General features: G+C 43.0%; 1 protein-coding gene across 5 annotated transcripts in view; it reads left to right on the top strand.

Annotated features, from left to right (window-relative positions):
- The window catches only part of TRABD2A (TraB domain containing 2A), a 92,542-nt gene that overhangs the window by 53,469 nt on the left and 17,517 nt on the right, over positions 1–21,556 (top strand). For 3 of the 5 annotated variants that reach the window (XR_002433484.1, XM_021381110.1, XM_021381108.1), the window contains exons 3-5: positions 948–1,094; positions 3,251–3,425; positions 17,162–17,252. Coding sequence is in view for 3 of the 5 variants with exons in the window: in XM_021381110.1 (XP_021236785.1) it covers positions 948–1,094; positions 3,251–3,425; positions 17,162–17,252 (413 nt within the window). In the remaining 2 variants the exon portion in view is untranslated. Of the gene's footprint in view, positions 1–947; positions 1,095–3,250; positions 3,426–17,161; positions 17,253–18,721; positions 18,804–21,556 lie in introns of all 5 variants that reach the window. The other 2 variants (XR_002433485.1, XM_021381109.1) reach the window with 2 other exon arrangements.

Below are 21,556 nucleotides of genomic sequence, written 5' to 3'. Positions count from 1 at the left end.
ATTCTGAAATGCATTTGAAGACCTCATCAGACATCCCTCAGCTGACTTGCTCTAGAAATAAATGATTATAAGCCAGTAGGTAACATGAAAGCTTGTTGTTTTCTTTTGCCTTTCAAGTGCTGATGATCTGTGGGATCATCAGTGCCCATGGCAAGAGGCAGTGGGGTGGCAACTCCTGGAGTCAGGCCCTGAGGCCACGACCAAGTGGCACTGGCACAGCAACACCTGGAGATGACTCCTGCTGTCATCCCCTAGGGATAGGACACCACTCTGGTGGTTGTTCTGGTGTATGCTCAGCTTGAGGCATAGAGAGTGAAAGCATTCATTTTCCCAGAGTGCACCTCAGCAAGGAGGAGAGAGCATCAGCTAGGGGCTGCTGTCCCCAGACTGCACCTGTGGGGAAGGTGGCATCCTGTGGTGATGCCACCCACCCTGACAGTTCCTGGGATGGGAGATTGGGAGGATGTACAAAGTGACAAGGTGGAAGGTTCTTTATGGGTAAGGAAGAAGGGATGAACAAGAGCAAGCTGTGGTTATTTGAGGTGTGGGGATAGGAGCCAGTTTGGCCTAGGGCTCTGTATAGGCAGGCATACTATTGTCTAGGGGTGTAAGAGTGCCCTTCCTTCAAAGGAGTGGAAAAATAAAGAAGGCTTTCCCACCCCAGTCTGCACTTCTGTATCTTTTTGTATCTTTGTGTGTAATCACATTACAGGCAAAACCAGTTGGAGTTATGTGCTAATTTCCTATTCTTAGGTCTGTGGGACCTGACATGCAAATAGCTATGGACCTGGAGGAGGCCTGGGTTGGTGAAATGTGGATTAGGGTGCTCAGACTGGGAGCAGTTTCGTTGAGTTCTCAGAGGGTAGCTGCGTGTCTGTGAGCACCTCAAGGAGCCAGATGAGAACTCACAAGGAACTCTGTCTTTTCCTCCCTCTCCCCTCCCCCAGGTGATCTTTGCTTTGAATCAGACTCTCTTGCAGCAGGAGAGCCTCCGAGCAGGCAGTTTCCAGATCCCCTATACGACAGAAGATCTTATCAAGCATTACAACTGTGGAGACCTCAGCTCCATCATCCTCAACCATGACACTTCTCAAGTGAGTCTTGCCACCACAGCCCTTGTACTACACACACGGCCCAGTAGCGCTAACCCCTGTTTCACGCTTGTCTCCTGTCGGACAGGCCCTTAGCAGGCAGGGGCCAAAGGCACCTGACTGGCTCTCTGGTGCGTCTGCTTCCTGCATCTCCTCCTCCAGGAGCCTGCACTAGCTCACCACCATCTTAACGCACACAAGCAGTGAAGGCACGCCTGGCTTTCCCTTGTGGACGAATGCCGTGTTTGTTTAAGCATCAAAGCTCTATGAGTTAATCCTTTATTTTCGTAGGTATCCTTTGGGATTGTGGTAACTTGGGTAGGAACAAACATAGTGACAGTGGAGAGCAGAAGCTGACTCTTTTGTGCAAACAGTGATAGAGAATTGATCTCTTGACTTTCACACTTGGGTAAGGCTGGGCAAGTTGCAGGCTTTTTGATTTTCCCTATCAGTGTGATTGCATACTGCAGACAAGGCCCAAAGAAGAGAAATGGAATGAAACAAAGATAGATTTAGACTGAATGTCAAGGAAAAGAAAACTACAGAGGCCTCACAGACTTCATTTATGGAGATGGTTTCCCAAGCAGCACAGTGGAATGCGATGCTCTGATCTTTAAACCTCAAGAAAATGCCCAGCGGGGACCAATTTTGCCTGTTCGGGCTGTTAGATTAGCTAACCTCAGTCTGAGACATCAGGCCTCTCTTTTTTCATGTTTGTGAGGTATTGCCTGGCAATTCATGCACTTTAGTGAAAATGTTGCTCTAGCCTGGCAATGCTGACAAAGTGCCTGTTGGTATCTGAGCTCTCCCTGCTGAGCAGCATTTTTCCTTGGGCTTTTGATATGTATGGTGTAGTACTACAGAGCTGGAAATACTGTCATACTAACCCTTGCTCCTTTGGCACTGCGCTTTGCACGTATGTTTTACCTTCCTGACCTGTACACCCTTCAGCCTGCCACTGCTGGCAACGTGGTCATGAATAATGCTTAGCTCTTCACAGTGCATTTCATTCATAAATTTGAAAGGGCTTCTCAAAGGAGGTTAGTACTCTAACAACGTACAGATGTTACATCACGGTTCTGCTGAAGTGTCATGGACTGCCGACAGCTGGTGTTGCCTTGAGAATCTTGGAGAGAACAGCTCTGGCCAAGACATGCATGTCTCTGAAGAAGCAAATGCCCTTTACTTACAGAAGAGGCCTCTCCACAGGGCAGTTGAGTTGAATAGTAATAGCCTGAAATTCCAACTGCTTACACTTTCAAGGAGAACTCTGTGATCTGTATATGACCCTGTGCTTGACCAGTAGATGTCCTGTTGTGGACTAAACACCCTTTTGCAGCAGGTGGTGATAGACTATGAGTCAGAGCCTCTTCAGGTGCTGCATCCTTGCAAAGGAAAGTACCTGGCTTAGTGGCTCTTTTTCCCCAGGAACTATCTCTTGCAGGCCCTTTTCTTAGCAGTCTCTGTAATTGCAGTGTCCAGAGCTACTTATGGAAGATTCCATGGTGGCTGCAACTCAGAATCTACAATTCTCTCCACTTCCAAGAGGTTGCAGCTACAGCTGTCTTGAGAGCCCCAGGTGATAAACACAGCATTTGAAGAGATACCTGAGGACAGGAGAACTAAAGCTGATTAAATTGTCCTTTCTGACGAAGTCTGGCCCTCCTTCTTTTGGAAAATTTTGAGATCTTTATGTTAACTAGTTCAGAGTGCACACTTATTTTTTGACAGCCCCAATGGTCTGAAACAAGTCAAACTCTCCTAGAGGAGTGTAATTATAATTATAGTTGTGTCATACCTGTGGTAATTTCAGGGAGAGTTATGTAGCTAAAGATAGCCAGAGGCAAATACTTTCTTCAGCCAAACAGTCAGGACTTGGGATCGATAGTGTGGTAAACTGAGAGTATTTATTCACTTTGCATAAAATAATGATAATAGTCTGGCTGGCTTATGAAATGATGTGTTGAGAGAAATGGTGCTATGCATCAGTATAAGTTTGTTGAGTCATTTTTTGGCTCTCTTTGAGTTTTGTCCTATTGGGTGTGCATTGAGAAACAAGGCCATTGCCACACTCAGTGATAGAGCAAAATGCCTGTGTGTGGTAACTGTCTGAAACAAATGCCCCTTTTTTGAAGACTTCTTGTTTCTTTCTGTCTTAGGTCCCAAATTTCATTAATGCTACACTGCCAGCCCATGAACGTATTACTGCCCAAGAGATAGACAGCTACTTCCGTCAGGAGCTCATCTACAAGCGAAATGAGCGAATGGGAAGGAGGGTGAAGGACCTGCTGGAAGAATACCCAGACAAGAGCTTCTTTTTTGCATTTGGAGCTGGTATGTGATTGAGGTGATCTTTAACCTGATTGCATTCTTTCCACATCCATTAGAAGCTTTGCACAAATGTCTGCCTTGGTTTAGAGAAGGTTCAGTACTTTTTCTGTGGTAGACACAAGACACGGCTCTGTTCTGATAGTTGTGTAATACTAGGAAAGCTTTCTCCAGTATGCAAAGAGCTCATACTATGCATTGATTACAAAATTTATTAGTTTCAGATTTGTTACTTTTCTTATACAAAGTCATTGATACTGAAACAACTTCAGTGCTTACACGAAAGCTCTGACACATAGACTTACAAACCAAGACAGAATGTCAGAAGAAGTACAGAGAGGAGGTGAAAGGTAGTAAGAGGTTACACCAGTGATTGAATAAACCTTTCAAGGACACATCCAAAAGAATAATGTGCCAAAGGATGTGAATCTAAGGGACTCTGTAAGTGGAGGGAGAGAGGCATGCTTCCACCTGTCTCCTTCTAGTGCAGAACATTACCTCCTTCACTGTACTTTCACAGCTACAAGATAATTTTGTCCCTGTTTTTGGAGCAGAACATCTACTCATCTGGGGAAAAAATACTCCTCCTGTTTCTTAGCTGCCAGCAGGAATCCATAGGCACATGCAGTGGCATATCCAACTTTGTAAGGATAGTACCCATGGTTTAGACTAGTGATGTATGAACAGTGTAAACAGGATTGGTTTGCCGTGATTCTCATCCCTTGTTCTAGCTCCAGGAAAGTTAAAAACTGAGGATCCATGCAGGTTCTGATTCCTAGAGAGTTACTGCATTTTGTCCACTATCAACCGTATGGTCCCTGGGAAAGAGAGAGAACTGAAAGTGTTGTCTGGATCCATGTCATGCTTTCTGGTCTCAGTGGCTACTGCTTTCGTTAGGATGGAAGATCTAGACATGGAAAGGAAAACATTTACTTAAACAGTGTAAAAACATTCGTATTTGAAGTCTGTGAGTATGTCCTCACTTGCAGCAGGGAGCTGTGGTTACAAGCTTAACATAACAAGGGTCCTGTGTGTGAGGGCAGGGAGGTAATGAAAGGTGGCTGATAATGTCTGTTAAGGCATGCGTGAAGATTATAGTGTGTTATCTTCTTACAGTATCACTCTGCTCTGTGCAAATCCCTGTCAGGAAGTAGGCAGAGCTAATGTAGATTACGATCTCTGAGTTAAGACTAGGGCATTGCTGTACTCCAATATCTTATGTGGTTCTAACTGATCTGAAATTCCTCATCAGCATGTACATCTGTCCCAAGTGTCACCTGCATCAACTGAAGATAGCCAGTCCTCTGATTGCCTCTTCTAGTAAAGCAGAATTAAGATTTGCAGCATTCTGCTGCTGTGTTACTGCCTGAAGCCTTGGGCCAATGTAAATATGATAAGTGGTTTCTGTGCATGTGCCTTACTTTCCAACCACCAGACATGCTTTTCCAACATACTTCTGAATCCAGATAGGTTCACTGTCTTCCCTGGGGACTCTAGATCCACTTTGAACTGTCTGTAATTACACTCTGGCTTTGCTACTAGACTGGCCTCTATTCTCATCTACTCTTCTAAAGAGAAAATTGAAAGACTGTAGTAGTAATCATTGCATTGTGATTTTCCTTCTTCTGGCCATCAGTGAAAAATGTATCTTCCAGCAGTAACTGATAAACTGCGGGACAAGATTGTGTGTCAACGGTTTTACGGGCGTTAGGCCCGATTCCGTGACAAAGGGGACGGGGGACCCAAGGGCCCACGTCCCGGGAAAAGGGGAAAGGGGAAAAGGGTAGGGAGATGGCCCTGAGAGCAAAGAACAGCGGCAACAATCTGAGGAGAAACAAACTAATTTACTAAATAAAATATCGGAATGCAAAACAACACACTATAATACAATATAATTACAATTTAAGCTGATAAATTCAATACAGAGAGAGAGAATGTCCCAAAATCAAGGTAGGCCTTACTCTACTACCGACGATAAGGCGGCTGGAGAGCGAGGTGCTGCCAAGACGAGAGACGGCGGAAAAAGGGACGAGGTCTCGTGATCTGCAAGTTTTTATACTGCGAGCTTTTATCTTTTCCCTCCGGCTGGAAAATGGTAACAGAGGAGCAAAGTACCGTGGGGACTGTAGTAGTCCTTCTCTTCTGAGAACTAGGTATGTCCACTACATGATGTTATGATGTGGAATACCAATAACCGAAAATCACAAAACCATGACATTGTGTTAAATAGTAGTAGAATTTCAAAGGGTTTCAGGCTAAACCAGATTTTTCATCAGCATGCTTTTTGTCTTTAAAAGGTCTGTGCTTTTTGCAAGGAAAGTTCATTTTTTCCGTTAATCAAACATCACTGAAAAAACAATTTTATCATCAATTGTATCCAAACAAGGTCATGGTTTTTGAATGGCTGAGGTGTTACAAATACTTGGGGATAAAGCCGCCTATAATCGCTAACAAGCAGTCTTTCTACTGTGTTCATTTTTAATTTCTCTGAAATGCATGTGGAGCATTCAAGATTTGAATGCCAAACCAAAGTGACTGGTGGCATTTTTTAATCCACAAACAGCCAGGTCAATAGCAGTATAGATTTATGGTTTATCTGGAGAGTGTCATAGACACTCTAATCATTCATTGTCCTTGTGGCCATTTACTGGACTTGCTCTGGTATTTCCCCATCTTTCTTGTACTAGAACTTGTCTAGAACCAAACACAGTACCCAGTTGTGTCTCTTCTGCTGAGGAGTAGGGAAGGATCACCTTTCTCAACCTGCTCACGTTGCTACTCCTAATGCAGCTCAGGAGGCCATTGTCCTTCTTTGCCACAAAGGACAAATTGCTAGCTCAAGGTCAGTTTGATGTCTTTACAGGATTTGGTTTGCTGAACTTCGTGAACCAAGCTGTTTTTCCTTAATCCATTTGGAAATTATTTGAAGGATAATTTGCTCCATCATATTCCCCAGGAAGAGAGGTGAGAGGTTTACCAGTCTGGAGTTCCCCAGGATCTCTTTCTTGCCCTTTTTGAAGACAAAAGTGACATTTGCATTCTTCCAGTTCTCAGGGATCCAATCCTCAGGGACCTTCCCCAGTTATCACAGTCTTTTAGAGATAATCAAAAGTGGCATTGACAAGCTCCCACAGTTCCTGTGTGTGCATCCCATCAGGACTTGTGCATGCCCAGTTTGTTTGAGTGTGTCATAACCAAATTATCATCCCCCAGTGCTTGACCTTCCTTGCGCAGGGCCTTCCCTCTGGTCACCTGCAATTCCTGAAGTCTGAGTTTACCAGTAAAGATGGTGAGTATGGCACTGAGTATCCTGGCTTTTTCCATGCCCTTTGCTGCCAGGTCTCCTGCCCTTTCCAAGTGCCATTTATACAGTCTGCGTTTTACTGCTGAGGTACTTTTAGAATTATTCCTTGTTTCCATTGATGTTTCTGACTAGACACAGCTCCAGGTGGACTTTCTTCTGCATAGTCACTTTTACTCCAGGATGAGCATGGCTTGTTTCCTTTTCTTTGAGCTTACTTATGTTTTCTTTTGAAAATAAGAGAAAATACTGGTTTTTTTTTGTTTGTTTGTCTGTTTTTTTGTTTTCTTTTATGCAGGAGAAAGCATTCTTAGTGGCATAAACACTGATTTTTTGATAGGCAAGGCCTCAGGTTAAGCCAGTGTTTCTAGAAGCTCAGTTTAAATTCCTGTAGTTTCTCCTGTCTCTTTGAACAGCTGAGAAACTCCAAAAGTGCCAGCTCGTGTGTAAACAGTATAGAGGGATCTAAGCTGCCTCATATCCCTGCTGATGAAATGACTGACTTTGCTGAGACATGTTAGCTGATAGGAGAAGTTCAGAAGTTAGCTCTCTTAATCTTTTAAACACTAGCAAATTTCGTTTTGTCTCTTTTTTCTTGTCTGCTCCTGAAAAATGCATCATTTTGAGGCTTTAAAATATACTGGATGTCAGCAAATCACTATTAATCCTAAGAAAAAGAGGGATGATGATGAAAAGTTCTTAAGCTAAAATTTCTTCTAATTACTGAAGGAAATAACAAATGGTTTTATTTAGTGTTATCCAGTCTTGTACAGGTTCAAACCTCCAGGGACTAGCCATTTTTTTCCCTGTCTCTTTTTTTCCACAAGACCTCCCAGGAGAAGAGTCGTTATGAGCAGGCTGATTAATCAATGTCTGAATTAGCAATTCAGCAACTTGTTTCAGACCTTAGTTGTCTTCCTCTTATCATCTGAGTCAACTGATACTTTCTAAATTGAAGTTAATTCTCAGATAGTTAACATGGAATCCAACAAGAAGAAACAGAATCATAGAACAGGATCATATCACATCCTGTGTTGTATGAGACCCATGAGGGCCATCAGGTCTAACTTCTGACTCTAGACAGGGGAACCCAGGAGTTAAACCATATATATGAAGCTTTGTCCAAACAAATTTGGGCCCATGGCTACTTCCTGGGGGAGCCTATTTAAAGTGCATGACCACTCTCAGTCAAGAACTTTTTCTTAAAATCCAGTCTGAACTTCCCCCGATACAGCTTTAAGCTCTTTGCTCCTATCATTGGTCACTGGAAAGAAAGAGATTCTCCCTTTCCACTCCTATTCATGAGGAAATTGTAGACAGCCCAGATGCCACCCCTGAGTCACCGTTAAGGATTTGTGCATCATTGTAGAATAGCAATTGCCTCTGGACAAGGAAAACAGAGAACATGTGATCGCATATCAAAGTCCACCAGATGGCTTCTTTCAACTTTCCTAGGTTTTGAGGCTGTCCTTGGGATTTGGGGGACTGCCCGGTTATGTGTCAGCCTCAGGAGCCAAGAGCACTGGACAGATGGGCATATGTGTTGCTTTTTCTTTTGCTTCTTAAGTCACAAAAACTCAAAATAATATGGGTGAAAAAAAAAAGAAAACATCTTCCTGAGGAAGAGTTGGTATTGTGCTGAGTCTCTGTATGGAATGTTGTTTAAAGTGATGTCATTTCCATGTAGAGCTGTTTGCTGTTATGTCATGTCATTTCTCTTCTGTCTTGCTTTTTGCCGTGGGAAATTATGCAAGAGGAGGTATATTTATGGTCTCTGGAAAATACTAGAATGGAGAAAAGACATGTTACTAGTATTCATAAAAATAATCAACAATGCTAATCCCAGGATTTCTCTGTCTAGCTAAGCAGTTGTTTATACCTGAAAAATCAGGGTAAATGGCATGTAATTTGCCCTTGAAATTCAGCAAGAGTTCAGAAACCAACATAGAAACTTTAAGCCTGGCATCAGCAGATTGGAAACTGGAGATGAGGGTATGCCCAGAAAACATGAACATATACACACCTTTTGTAAAGGACTTGAAATGTGTAATGAGGAAGCTCAGAAAAAAATGCAAGTGAAGCTGAACCTTGGCAGATCCTGGCAGAGAACAAAAATGAGGGGAGGGGCAGGTAGCTGAAACAGCGATAAAACAGATTAAGTGAGCCGTTTCGAGCCACCTTGCTTCTCCCTGGGCACAAAGAACTTACTGATCGCCTGCTTTCTTTTTCTGTCGTTGGAATGCAGCGTCATTTTAGCCTCTTTGGGTGAGCAGAAAGGCCGAGTCCCTGAAGGTGTGCCTATACCTCTGTAATCTGAGAATGCCAGATACAAGCCTGAAGTTTTGAGACTGTTTTCCTTAGTAACTTCTGAGCCTGCAGCATGCTAATGACAGGGTTTATTGGAACAACAACCCCAAAGGGCATAGACGGTGTGTGGAGACAGGATCCACATCCAAAGCTCCAGAGTTCACATAAAGGGCACTTATCCTGACATCTCTGACACATGAAATGAGGGAAGCTTTTGCATTTTTGCAAACCTCCGTTGGAACATATGAGTGAAACTGTCAAAATCAACCAGGTGAAACAGCTGTGTGTTGTTTCTGCTTGTGTACTGACAGTTTGGTGACAATCAGCTTCTTCTCTGGGCTGAGATTTACCCATTGTTGCCCAGTAGGGAGTCTTTTCATCTTATAATGTGTTCTTAAGCTTGTGGAATTTCAAGCCCGTATTACCTGTTCTGGGGGAAAGGAATCGCTTGTGTGGAACAGGAGCGGGTCCAGTAGCAACGGTGACTTTTGAGAGTTGTAGCTGAGATGTAGCTATTTCCTTCCTTTACTGTGATAATACTGCCTGCTAACAAAATCAGCCACGTAAGTGTCTCTGAAAGAGTGGTCAGGCGCTGGAATGGGCTGCCCAGGGAGGTGGTGGAGTCCCCAACCCTGGAGGTGTTCAAAGATTGTTTAAACGTTGTGTTGGGGGACATGGTTTAGTGAGAACTACTGGTGATAGGTGGATGGTTGGAATAGATGATCTTGTAGGTCTTTTCCAACCTTGGTGATTCTATGATTCCTTGCCTAATGAAGCTGGAGCTTCAGTAGTGGAAAATTGTTAATAAAAGCCAGCATAGATAGAGACCTTATGGCAAAGGCTACCTGAACAGAAGCTATTTTTTGTAACTCAGTTTTTACAAAACATACCATATGATGCTGAAAATTTTTCCTTATGTTAACTTTGGTTCAAATTTGGCCTTATGATCAATAGAAAACTTTTTTTTTCCTGCTGCTATTTTGGTAGATATTAGGAGGCTTGATTTTGTGGAAAAGTAAAAGTAGGAGTCCGTGGAACCAAATATACTTAGATCTCAAATTTAAGAGACCTAGGAAACTCTTGTCTGGTAGATAAATTCTTAATTGTGGAATCATGGATTAGTGTATTGTTCTCTAGCACTAAGAAAAATTAGCTTCATATTGGCTCATGAAATTGTAACTTTTAAGGGTTATTTTTCTTTCAGTGTTCTTATATTGTGCAAGGCCTTCATCATCAACTATTTCATATATGCATGATTCTGTTATAAACAAATGTGGAAAATAAATCCTAGTAATTGCATTTATGTGAACTAATTAGCAAAGCACATTACGTATTAAAAGAAATGAAGGTTATTTTTTGTTTCTTCCTGGATGGATGTAGATTTGAGGTTGCTTTCTTTAAGCTTCTCCATATCTAGTGATTTTTTTTTTCCCAGGCATAGCTGAATGTCCCTCTCACTGTCCTGCCCACAAGATTCTCCCATTTGGATTGAGAGTAGTGAAGTACTATTGATGAAGATGTTATACTAAAAAAGGAATGCGAAGGAAATAATGTTTTTTTGAAAGCAAACTCTTACCTTCTGGCCTTAGTGGAGTAAAACTTCAACATTTGTGGACCAATGTTTCAGCTTACAGGTAATGACAAGGAGGATTATGTTTGGAAGTCTGCATTCTCAGCAAGATGGGGGGCATGGGAGAGCTGCTTGCATTGGATTTGACCTACACATATGCAGAAGTATGATGCAGCATACTTATACTCCTTCACCTGAGAAGTGGGGAGACTTTAAGTTGAGTTACAACACCCTTTGGACCATCGCCACACTTTTAATTTTCCTCAGTTCCTTTTCCTGACAACATTACACTTACAAGAGTACTGTGCTTTTGATGCTTTGGTTTGTGTTCCTATACCTGAACTTCTCATTACTTGGAAAGTACTGATAGAAGGAGGAAGCGTGTGTTGTTTGTGGGCTTGTACGCTGGAGAGACAACTGTCTGCTTTAAAATTACTCAACTTGTCCTTAAAAGGTCAAATTTCTCCCTGGATTTCTGAGCACCAAGGATAAGTGTTTTTCTTTTCTACTTCTTCTAGGATAGTTTGAATGGGATGCATTAAAAAGAATGTGGCTGACAGATCAAGGGAGGTGGTGTTCTCACTCTGTTGTGCCCATTTAGAATACTGTGTCCAGTAGGCTCCCCAGTTCAAGAAAGACAGGGAACTTCTAGAGACAGTCCAGCAGAGGGCCACAAAGATGGTGAAGGGCCTGGAATATCTCCCATATGAGGAAAGGCTGAGAGATCTGGCACTGTTCAGCCTGTAGAAGACAGAGAATGGATCTTATCAATGCTTATAAATATCTAAAGGGTGGGTGTAAGAGGATCATAGAATCATAGAATTGCTCAGGTTGGAAAAGACCTTCAAGATCATCAAGTCCAACCACAACCAAACCATACTACCCTAATGCTAACAACCACTGCTAAATCATGTCCCTGAGCACCACATCCAAACAGTTTTTAGACACATTCAGGGATGGTGACTCAACCACCTCCCCAGGTGTTCCAGTGCTTAGCAACCCTTTCTGGAAAGAAGTTTTTCCTGATATCCAACCTCCCCTGGGGCAACTTGAGGCCATTTCCCCTTGTCTTGTCACCTGTCACCAGTGAGAAGAGACCAACCCCGCACTCCCTGCAATCACCTTTCAGGTATTTGAAGAGAGCAGTAAGGTCTCCCCTGGGCCTCCTCTTCCCCAGACTAAACAGCCGCAGTTCCTTCAGTCACTCCTCACAGGGCATGTTCTCCAAGCTCTTCACCAGTCTTGTTGCCCTTCTTTGGATCTGCTCCCACACCTCAGTGTCCTTTCTGTATTGAGGTGCCCAAGACTGAACACAGTACTTCAGGTGGGGCCTCACCACTGCTAAGTACAGGGGCAGGATTACTTCCCTAGTCCTGCTCACCACACCATTCCTGATACAAGCCAGGATGCCATTGGTCTTCTTGGTCACCTGGGAACACTGCTGGCTCATATTCAGCTGACTGTCCATCAGCAGCACATCATGGTCCTTTTCTGTCACGCAGTTTTCCAGGTAGGCTCTTTCTGATGGTGCTTGGTGACTGGACAGGGGCCAGTGAGCACAAACTGGAACACATGAAGTTCCATCTGGACATGAGGAAGAACTTCTTTACTGTGGGAGTGGCAGAGCACTGGAGCAGACTGCCCAGAAAAGTTGTGTAATCTCCTTCCCTGGAGATTTTCAAAACCCGCCTGGACACCTTCCTGTGCGACCTACTGTAGGGAACCTGTTTTAGCACGGGGTTAGACTAGATGGCCTCCAGAGGTCTCTTTGACCCCCTACAATTCTATGATTCTGTGGTCTCTTCCAGTGTATGTTTGATTAGTTTGGTCCTGGCAAGCATCTTTTCTTTCTGTCAGTAGCATCCTATATCAAATACAATTCTTATGGAAAGTGGCTGAGGGAATCAGGATTGTTCAGTCTGGAGAAGAGGAGTCTAAGGGGAGACTTTATCACTCTCTACAGCTCCTCCCATATCTGCTTAGTGGATAACAACATTCTTTTCTACTACATGAGGCCACTTCCAATTTTGCATAGAATCTTTTAGAAACTAAGTTTGCTGATAGCATGGGTACGCAAAGCTAAGAACTCTCTTATTTTGCTGCTGTAGTATGACTGCTTCAGACACGGCATGATAATCTCTGTCAGTAAAACCTCTATGTGATTGGTATTCTTCTTCTTTGCCCACTGAGTCCAATGGGAGAGTACTTTCTGCCTCCCCAGTTGTTGAGTCCTAAGTGCTATGTTTAGTGGGAACTCATTTTAGCTTTGCAAGGTGTCCACCTCTGAAAGAGCAGAAGAATACTGCAGTGAGAGGCTCACAGAGAGGGATGAGCAAGCTGCTCTCCTGTGTGACTCACAGTCAAGTGATAATTTTTACTGAAGTTTCTCTTTTTTTATTCATGTATAGCATAGTCAGCAGGCTCATATCATGCCTTTTCCACAGGCCAGTAACTTCAATCTAGACACCTACAGATGTCTTCTTCTGAGGCATGTTAATCGAATACATGCCATTCTTGGAAGCAGTCTAGGAAGGCAGATAGCATATGATCCTTCCCACAGGCATTTCTAGGAAGCTTATTCTAAAATATTTCAAATTGCTCTGAAATAATTGGAAGAGCTGTAGCTTTAAAACCTTACTGAAAATATTTGTTTCAGTGACCCATATAGTCTCTGCAACCATCTGAGAACTCCCAGCCTATCAGAGAGATAAACATTCTGCTTTAGCGTGTCCCAGTGGCTATTCTGTGGTTGCGTTGTTACGATCATGTGCTGTAGCTGTTCCCACCACTTCTTGAAGAGCAGCAATTCAGATCAGGTTTCCTAACAAACATTTTTGTCTCTTTAAGTATGTCTGGTGATTTATTGTCTTGAGGTACTAGTATATCTTGTGTTCCTGGCCTGAATGTGGTGCAGATGAGAAGTACTGATTTTCTACTAAGGAAAACACATCAGACATGAAGAATTACGTGTTCTTAGGGGCTTCCCTTTTACATGACTTTTAAAGAAGGAGAAGGAAATCAGTGTATCATCTTGAACCACAGCATTTGGTTGAAATTCAGAGAACAGTTTCCTTCAGTTTTAAAATATATGAAAAGTAAGAAGTCTGGAACAGAAACTGAACTTCTCTTGTGCAGTCTTTCCTTGTTCATTTGGCTAGATTTGAAAACATTAGAGCCTCACAATTGCTGAAAATTGAGTTCAGAAGGCTCTGCTGAAACCAGCAAACCTAGCAGAGTCACCTATATGAAAATATCTCCATGTGCACTGGTAGTAAAAGCTGCAAGTAAGAGACATACATTTCATAGTAATCTTTGACAACAGTAGTAGCCTGTGTTCTGCAGGATCATGTTTTGCTTTGGAGGGAGTTCAGGTGTGCTCAGTGCATGTTTGAGTACGTGGACCAATCTGCAAGCACGTGTTAGTCTTACAGCATGGCTGTTTTGGCATATTGCTTGTTGCAGTCCCTGCAGGCCATCTCCTTTCAATTCAGATTAAAGGCAGAGGTCTTATTCTCCAGAAGAGTGCATGGCTGAGCTGATGCACACAACAGCTTCTTAGTTTTTCTTTGAGCTTGAAAACAGAAGAATAGAGATTCTTGGCTCCCCACCCCAATGCCTGATTAAATTGACCTCTCAGAGGCATCTCTTCACCTAGTGGTGTGAGGATAATGCAGGGCTGTGTACAGAAAGAAAAGAGCACGCCTTCTGATGGAACAGGGCCTGGGGCTTTTCTTTTGAAGGGCATTCAAGTGTATTAGGCTAAAACAGAAAACAGGCCTACTCCCTGTCATATGGCTTTGGGCTAATTCTCCCTTACAGTCTAGCTGCTTGATAGGAGTGTCAGTCTCTCTCATCTTTCTTCCAGTTGCTTTTGGTGATCAGGTCTCTCGCATACCACCAGGCACTTTTTATGTAAGGGCCCAGAAAAAGGGTGAAAGTCCTACCTGAGATCAGAGAGGTCCTGTACCTGAAACCTTCACCCTTCTGTTGTGTTTTGATTTTACACCACACTCAGGTTGAGCCTGTAAGTCCTCTGGGCCCCAGGCCAGATCTGTCTAATGGACTGTGGATGACACGTCTTTTTGATGGAGAAACACTGACATCTCATAATCCTTTCACGTGCCCAACCTGAGCTGTTCCTGATTGGTCATGTCTTCTGAGCAATTTCATATCATATGCCTGTATGTATTTATATGCATGTGTGTTTTACATGATTTGTTCATTTGACCTGTTGTGTTTTACACAATTTTAGCACACCCTGCTCCCTTGTCATGTAGACATAACTTACTGCATTGCAAAGGCTCCCTTGTGAAGGCTCGTACACAAGTATGATATAAAAGATTTTCTTAACGACTATGTCAAATTTAAAAGATGAAGACTTTGCTTCAGGAGATCACCTGACCATGTTTGTGGATGGAAATGGGATTCATCCATGTGCCATAGTCATTTCCTAAATACCGGTCTAAATTGCTACTGCGAGCAATGGGAACTGAAGATTGAAGGGAGGTAGTGAATTTGATGGTGAGATGTGAGCAGATGTTCTGTTGCTTTCTCTTGAAATGTGTGGGACCCCTAAGTGCTTAAACTGGCTTAAGGATAGTTATTTATCACTAGAGATTGTCATGTAGATTGCTTTGTGCCTTGACTCCTTTCTCCGGAAGGACTTCTTTTAGGACAATAAGAATTCAGAGCCTTGGCACTTCCTTTCACTGCTGCAGAGGGGACTCAGCTTGTTTAATGCTGCCTGACTGAGAAGGGTACCTAGTCTGAGCTTACTCTACATACTGCTTCAGTCTTCAACAGTAGAAAGGCATTTCTTAGTGCATGAGTTATCCCACTCCAGTCTCACAAGAGGGTTAATCACGCTTTTGGAGGTGCCAGTTTCTCTGAAGCCTGGAGCCATGGGACTCTGGAGAATGGTGAATGAATCACTTCTCCCCTTTAAAGGTGAGAGATGACAACAAAGTTCAGCGCCTTATGAACCTAATGTTGAACTTCCAATGGCTACTTTTACTTGATTACAAAGTTTAGTGACAGTCGCTAATGTTCCCCACATCAGGTCTCTTCACTGATATGATGGAATTCTCACTTTCCACATATTAACAGGACCTGAGGCTGAAACATTAGTACACAGCAGGCACCAGCAGTGTTAAATTAAGTCCACATCAAAGTCAAGCTTTGCTTTTTCTGAAAACAAAAGTTAAGACTGAGGAGTTCGTGGAAAATGTAGTTATTAGGCAAGAAAGTATGGTGCGAGTTATGTGCATATTGCATTGCTACATTGAAAAATTTCATTTGAGCTAGATATGTTTGATTGCTTCAGCTCTTGTAGAAGCTTTGTTTTGGTAAATACTTGTGCTCAAGTGATACCATCCAAATATTGTGCTTTAAGCTGTTATTTCATATGCCTTTTGCTATTGTGTCCTAAGAAACTGGAATTTTGTATTTGTGTTCATCCATTCTGTTTTGCCCCGAAAAATCATAAATTCCTTGGGTAAGTGTCACCACTGTACTTTGCTTCCTATCTCCTTGCATTTCCTGTCTGTTGGAATCATTCTGGTTGTTTAATTCATATGTATTTATGAAGAATATTAGCAGAAAATATTTTTTCTGGAGGTACCAGTGTTAGTACTGCTTACATCTATAAGAGCAAGAGAGTTCTTTATTAAGGCACTTGCTCAAGGCTAATACTAATTAATATAGGCTGTTAAATTGAAAAATGTTATCAAAAAACCTAGATTTATAAGGGCCTGTGCCAGGCCTCTGTTGCTTCTCAGCAGCCTTGTCTGATGAGGTGCTAGAGTGATTGTGAATGTCAGTCAGCATGCAGAGCATAGAGTCCTTCAGAATCCCTGTACGCTTGTGCAATCATTTGTTCATTATGGTGCCAAATTACAGGCTGAACAGCCATCACATCTGTCTGAAGATGGAGCAGAGCCATAAATCACAGAATTGGAGCAGAGCTAGCTAAGTCCTTCCCAAACTTTTCTTAACACAACTGAATTGGATTTTTTCCCCCAGTGGCTTATAATGAAGGAACCAAAAGGGCTGACCTAAGTCAATGGCTTCAGAGCTGTTTTTGTTTTCTGCAGTTATATGGTTCTTAATCATTTTAAAATTATTAATGATGTTGATTGACATCTCATTTAGTGTTCTTATGGCATGAAGATGCTAGAATGATGCAAATGTTGAGGGCAGATGTTGACCTAGTTTGCACCACCGCCAGTCGTAGGCTGGTTGCTTGCTCCTGAACAGGTTTTTCATGGCTTTATCCCTTATTGTACCAAGAAATCTACAGCGGCATGAGGATGTACCAGTCTGCTCAATGAGGGGCAGCTTTTCAATCACATCTGTATTTCAGAAGTGCAGAATGTGTTACGTTAAATGAGCTTGTGAAGATTCAACAATCCCTTGTTAGAGATACTGAGTTTCTGGTGTGTGAAGTGATAAAATACTGCATGCTCTGAATGTGACCACCTCCTGTAATCAAGAAGGAATTTGCTGCCCTTCTCTCTCTTCCCCCTTGCTCCTTAAGTTCTGATTTCATTTTTCTCTTAACTGCAGGTCACTTCATGGGCAACAACACAGTCATTGATGTTTTGAGGAGAGAAGGGTATGATGTAGAGCACACTCCAGCTGGACAAGCCATCAACAAGTAATGCATGCTTTTATTGTAGCTGAGCTTTTGTTGGGAGGGTGGGTTTGTAAACAACCATGAAGAGGTAGTGGCTATACTAAACAGTGAGCCAGCTCATTCTGTCCTCCCAAGCAGCTTACTTTTCCATAAGCCTGGTAGGAAACAGGATTTTGTTTGTTTTGGCCTGTATGTTTTTTGGATAAAATAAACATTTTTTTATTCTAAGTTTTTAACTCTTAAACCACCTTCCATAGAATATGCGTTCTTGGTTCAGCAGATCTGGATGGTGCCTCATCACACAGGCCTATGTGTTCCTTCATCCCTTCTAAGTGTTCAGTCACCTTGCCTATTAACACTTTCTTTCTCTTATACTGCTATTTTTGATTCTTCCGTATTACTCTCAGCCTTGAATCTGGCTGTCTAGAGTCCACCTAATTTCTTACCAGTCAGTCCCCACCATGAGTAATAGCTCTCACATCCTCTGCTCTTTCCTGCATTTATAAGCCAGGATACTTGCTGTTCTGGTATGTCTTGTAGCTGTCCTTTGGGTTATCCTCTTAATCTCCCCCCAGCTCTCTCTCACTGGGTGCCTTTATCTTCGTGATCTCAGTTACTATAGAATGCCAAATAATTTCCGTACTCTGCAGAGGATTACCTATGCTTTCTGAACTACCTGCCACCTGCTTAGACTCTGCAATGCTCTTCTCCCCCACCTCCAGTCTGTTGCCAAACAAGTGCCCTTGCATCCCTCAGATACCTCCATTCTTCTCTAGGAGTCACTGCTAAAAGACCACAGTGGAAAAAATGTTTGATCCCAATTATGGTACTGTTTCTCTTTCGTCCTCTGCACCAAGCATGCTTTCCCTCCCTCAGTGCTTGCATCTCTGTTCCTCCTTCCTCACATTTCTGATAAAGGGCTTTTAGGATTAACAGTGAACTTTTTTCTTTTATGTGGATTGTCCAGGGGCACATGCAAAGTCTTGCACTATGCCAGGGGCTCCAGTAAGATGTGGTGCAAAGTAATAACAAATACTCTTCTCCTGCTGTGATTGCTTCACCTTTCTCATTGCAGCACTTCTGCTGCCTTTTTCAGACCGTGAAATTCAAATTGTGCCAGGCCAGATTTTTGCTATGATTGCTGACATTGTCTGCTTGCACTGAAGCATTATCTAGCCCAGACACATCCCCATAAGTACATCAGTGCATCCCCTGACCCTGTTTCCACCAATGAGTATGTCATTTGACAAAGATAAGACCTCTGTGCTTCCATGCAAGACTTCATGATCCTGCAGTACTGAAGTAATGCTAGGCAACTCAGTGTATCAGTTTCTATGGGGATGATAAAAAAACATATTTTTGTCATCTTTTTTGTTTTTAAGAACATTCTTTGTTTAGATATTCCTAAAAACAGCTATATCAGCTTCTTAAAATATAACGAGAGCTCAATATATACTTGAGAATAAAGAAAATCTTCTCATCTCTGCTAGGAGCAGGAGGAGTCTCTCTTTTGCTTCCAAAGTGTCCTTATGCAACAGATATGAGGCTCTGGGACTGGAAGAAGGAGATGGTGTGAGTAACGGTCAAGACCCAGGAAGGGACAAGCACATTAAGTTGATCCAACCAAGCACCTGTATTAGAACCAGTACCACCAAAAAAAGGCAAAGTGCGTTAGTGATTGAGAGTCACTGAAGCACCCATTTCCCTCCTGGACAATCTCTCTGGAAAGAAAAAGCTGGACATGAGCCAGCAGTGTGTGCTTGCAGCTCTGAAGGCCAACAGTATCCTGGGCTGCATCAGCAGAGAGGTGGCAGCAGGGAGAGGGAGAGGGTCATCACCCTCTACTCTGCCCTCGTGAGGCCCCCCCGCATTACTGCATCTATGTCTGGTGCCTCCAGCACAAGAAGGATGTGGAGCTGTTGGAGTGGGTCCAAAGGAGGCCATGAAGATGCTCAGAGGGCTGGAGCACCTCTCTGGTGAAGAAAGGCTGAGGGAGCTGGGCTTGTTCAGCCTGGAGAAGAGAAGGCTCCAGGGAGAACTCACTGCCTTCCAATATTTAAGAGAGCTTATAAACAAGATAGAGACTAACTTTATCAATGGTTAGATAGCTGACAGGACAAGGAGAACTGTTTTAAACAGGAGAGATTTAGATTAGGTGTTTGTAGGAAAGTCTTTAGTCGGAGGACGATGAGGCCCTGGCACAGGCTGCCCAGAGAAACTGTGAGTGTCCCACTTTTGGAGGTGCTCATGGCCAGGTTGGATGGGACACTGGGCAGCCTGAGCTGGTGCATGTCATCCCTGCCCACAGCAGGGGTTTGGAACTGAGTGGGCTTTAAGGTCCCTTCCAACCCAAACCATTCCACAATTATATGATTTTATGAGTCTGCTTCTCTGTAAAGAGGTAGGTGTAAGGAAAGTGTAAGGAAAAGGTGTAAGGTGTAAGGCAGATGACTGTGGGAAGGAAGGCTAGATCTTCACATATCAGGGAGGTGGGTATCAATGTTACTCAGGGCAGCTAGGTACCTGGTTCCTCTGACCGCGTCATCGGAGTTCACTGTCCTGCCAGCACCTTCTGTGCCTTCGTAAGGACTCAGTTTGTCACTAATAAGACACCTTATTAGGGGTACTGGACAGAAGGTCTTTCCTGGAGCATTGGCTTAAAAGCTGACTGAGTAAGCAACTTGAAGAAAATGACATTGTAGTGTTTTCTTTGAAAAAAAAAAAAGTGCATTGGCTTAAAAGCTGACTGAGTAAGCAACTTGAAGAAAATGACACTGTAGTGTTTTCTTTGAAAAAAAAAATGTGCTAACATTTCTGAATGACTTGGTAGCAAAGAGTTTCAAGAAAAAAGTGAGATCTATAGGAGGAGAACATTTGAGGGGAAAGACCCATGGCAAGAGTATGTCAATGTCCGTGGGGAAAGATGAGAGCATTTCTGCATCTGTATGCCTGTTCCAGCAGTTGCTCAGAGGGTCTCTGGAAGAATCACCTGTAGGCAGTGTTGCAGAAGAGGTTATGTACATGAGTATCTGTTGTTCATGGTGCTCTGAGGCTGCAGGTATCTAAATAAACAGCTGGCCATGCAGTTTGGAGATTGTTCTTGCTGTGCCTGTAGCAATATTCCAGCATTTTCTTGGCCACATAGGTGGTAGAGGAGGTTGCAGGCAATAAGGTAGTCTTATCTACAGAGGAGGGGTAGTGGTGCCCTCTCAGAGATTTCCATCGATAAAAGGACAGACACAGTGAAGAAAAATCAAAGTAAGGGAACCATAATCAGAGGACTTTTAAAGGGATAAATCATGTCCCCAGAGAAGACAGGATGTGTGTCGATCAGTAAAGGGAAGATGAAGGTTGGTGAAGATGAGGATGTTACGGAGGAAAGCTGAAGTATCGTGACACCTCAGAGGTGATAAAGTAATACTATGACTATCACAAGGATTCTGAGAGGAATGAGTAGCCCACAAACCATTCTGCACCAGTCTCTGTCACATAAAGCTCACCACACGTGATTTTCCTTGAAGGAAATAAGATAATGCTCTTTTCATTTTCCATCTACTTCCTCCCTGATTTTGCAGTCCGCGATCTCACTTACCCTCTTTCAGGGTGGACCTTCTTTACTGTCTATCAAAGAGATGTGTTCACTAGCTTGAAAACACCAGCTATGCCAAAACATGTATACTGGACCTATAGGTCTCCATGGCTCTGCAGGACAGAAAAGAAACACTCTGTAATGCTGGGAAGGCTTCGCTGACTGAAACCATGTTTCTGCACTATCCAGTCTCCAACTTTGTCCTGTTAAAAAAAAACTTATGCATCTCTTATCTTTATAAAGTAGTCTATAGATCATTTAGATATTTGTGTTGTGCTTTGTGTGTTCAGAGTGGACTGAGCATGTAAGTTTGTGCAAGAAACTTGTGAACATGAAAAGAGAGAGAATCTCTATTCCAAACACAGAAGAGAACTGTGGGCGAGGAAAGCAAAGACTTGATAGGAGGCTGCCTGCAGGCTGTCTTGTAGTATGGGTAGGGAGATGCTGCCTGCTTGAAGTATTGTGAAACAGAGCTTGAGTCACCAGGGTGGAGCTGATTGTTTCTTTGAAACATCCCTTTCACACTAAACTGTGTTAGAATAGCCCTGACAGCCATATCTGGGATCTTGACTGAGTGACCTCTTGGGCTTATAGAACCGTAGAATCACTTGAATTGGAAGGGACCCTTAAAGGCCATCTTGTCCAAGTCCCCTGCAGTGAACAGGGACATCTACAGCTGGATCAGGTGCTCAGAGCCTCATCCAGCCTGACCTTGATTGTCTCCAGGGACGGGGCA

The sequence above is a fragment of the Numida meleagris genome, chromosome Z (genome assembly GCF_002078875.1).
Source record: "Numida meleagris isolate 19003 breed g44 Domestic line chromosome Z, NumMel1.0, whole genome shotgun sequence".
Taxonomy (NCBI): domain Eukaryota; kingdom Metazoa; phylum Chordata; class Aves; order Galliformes; family Numididae; genus Numida; species Numida meleagris.
This window is presented reverse-complemented; position numbering and strand designations above follow the sequence as displayed.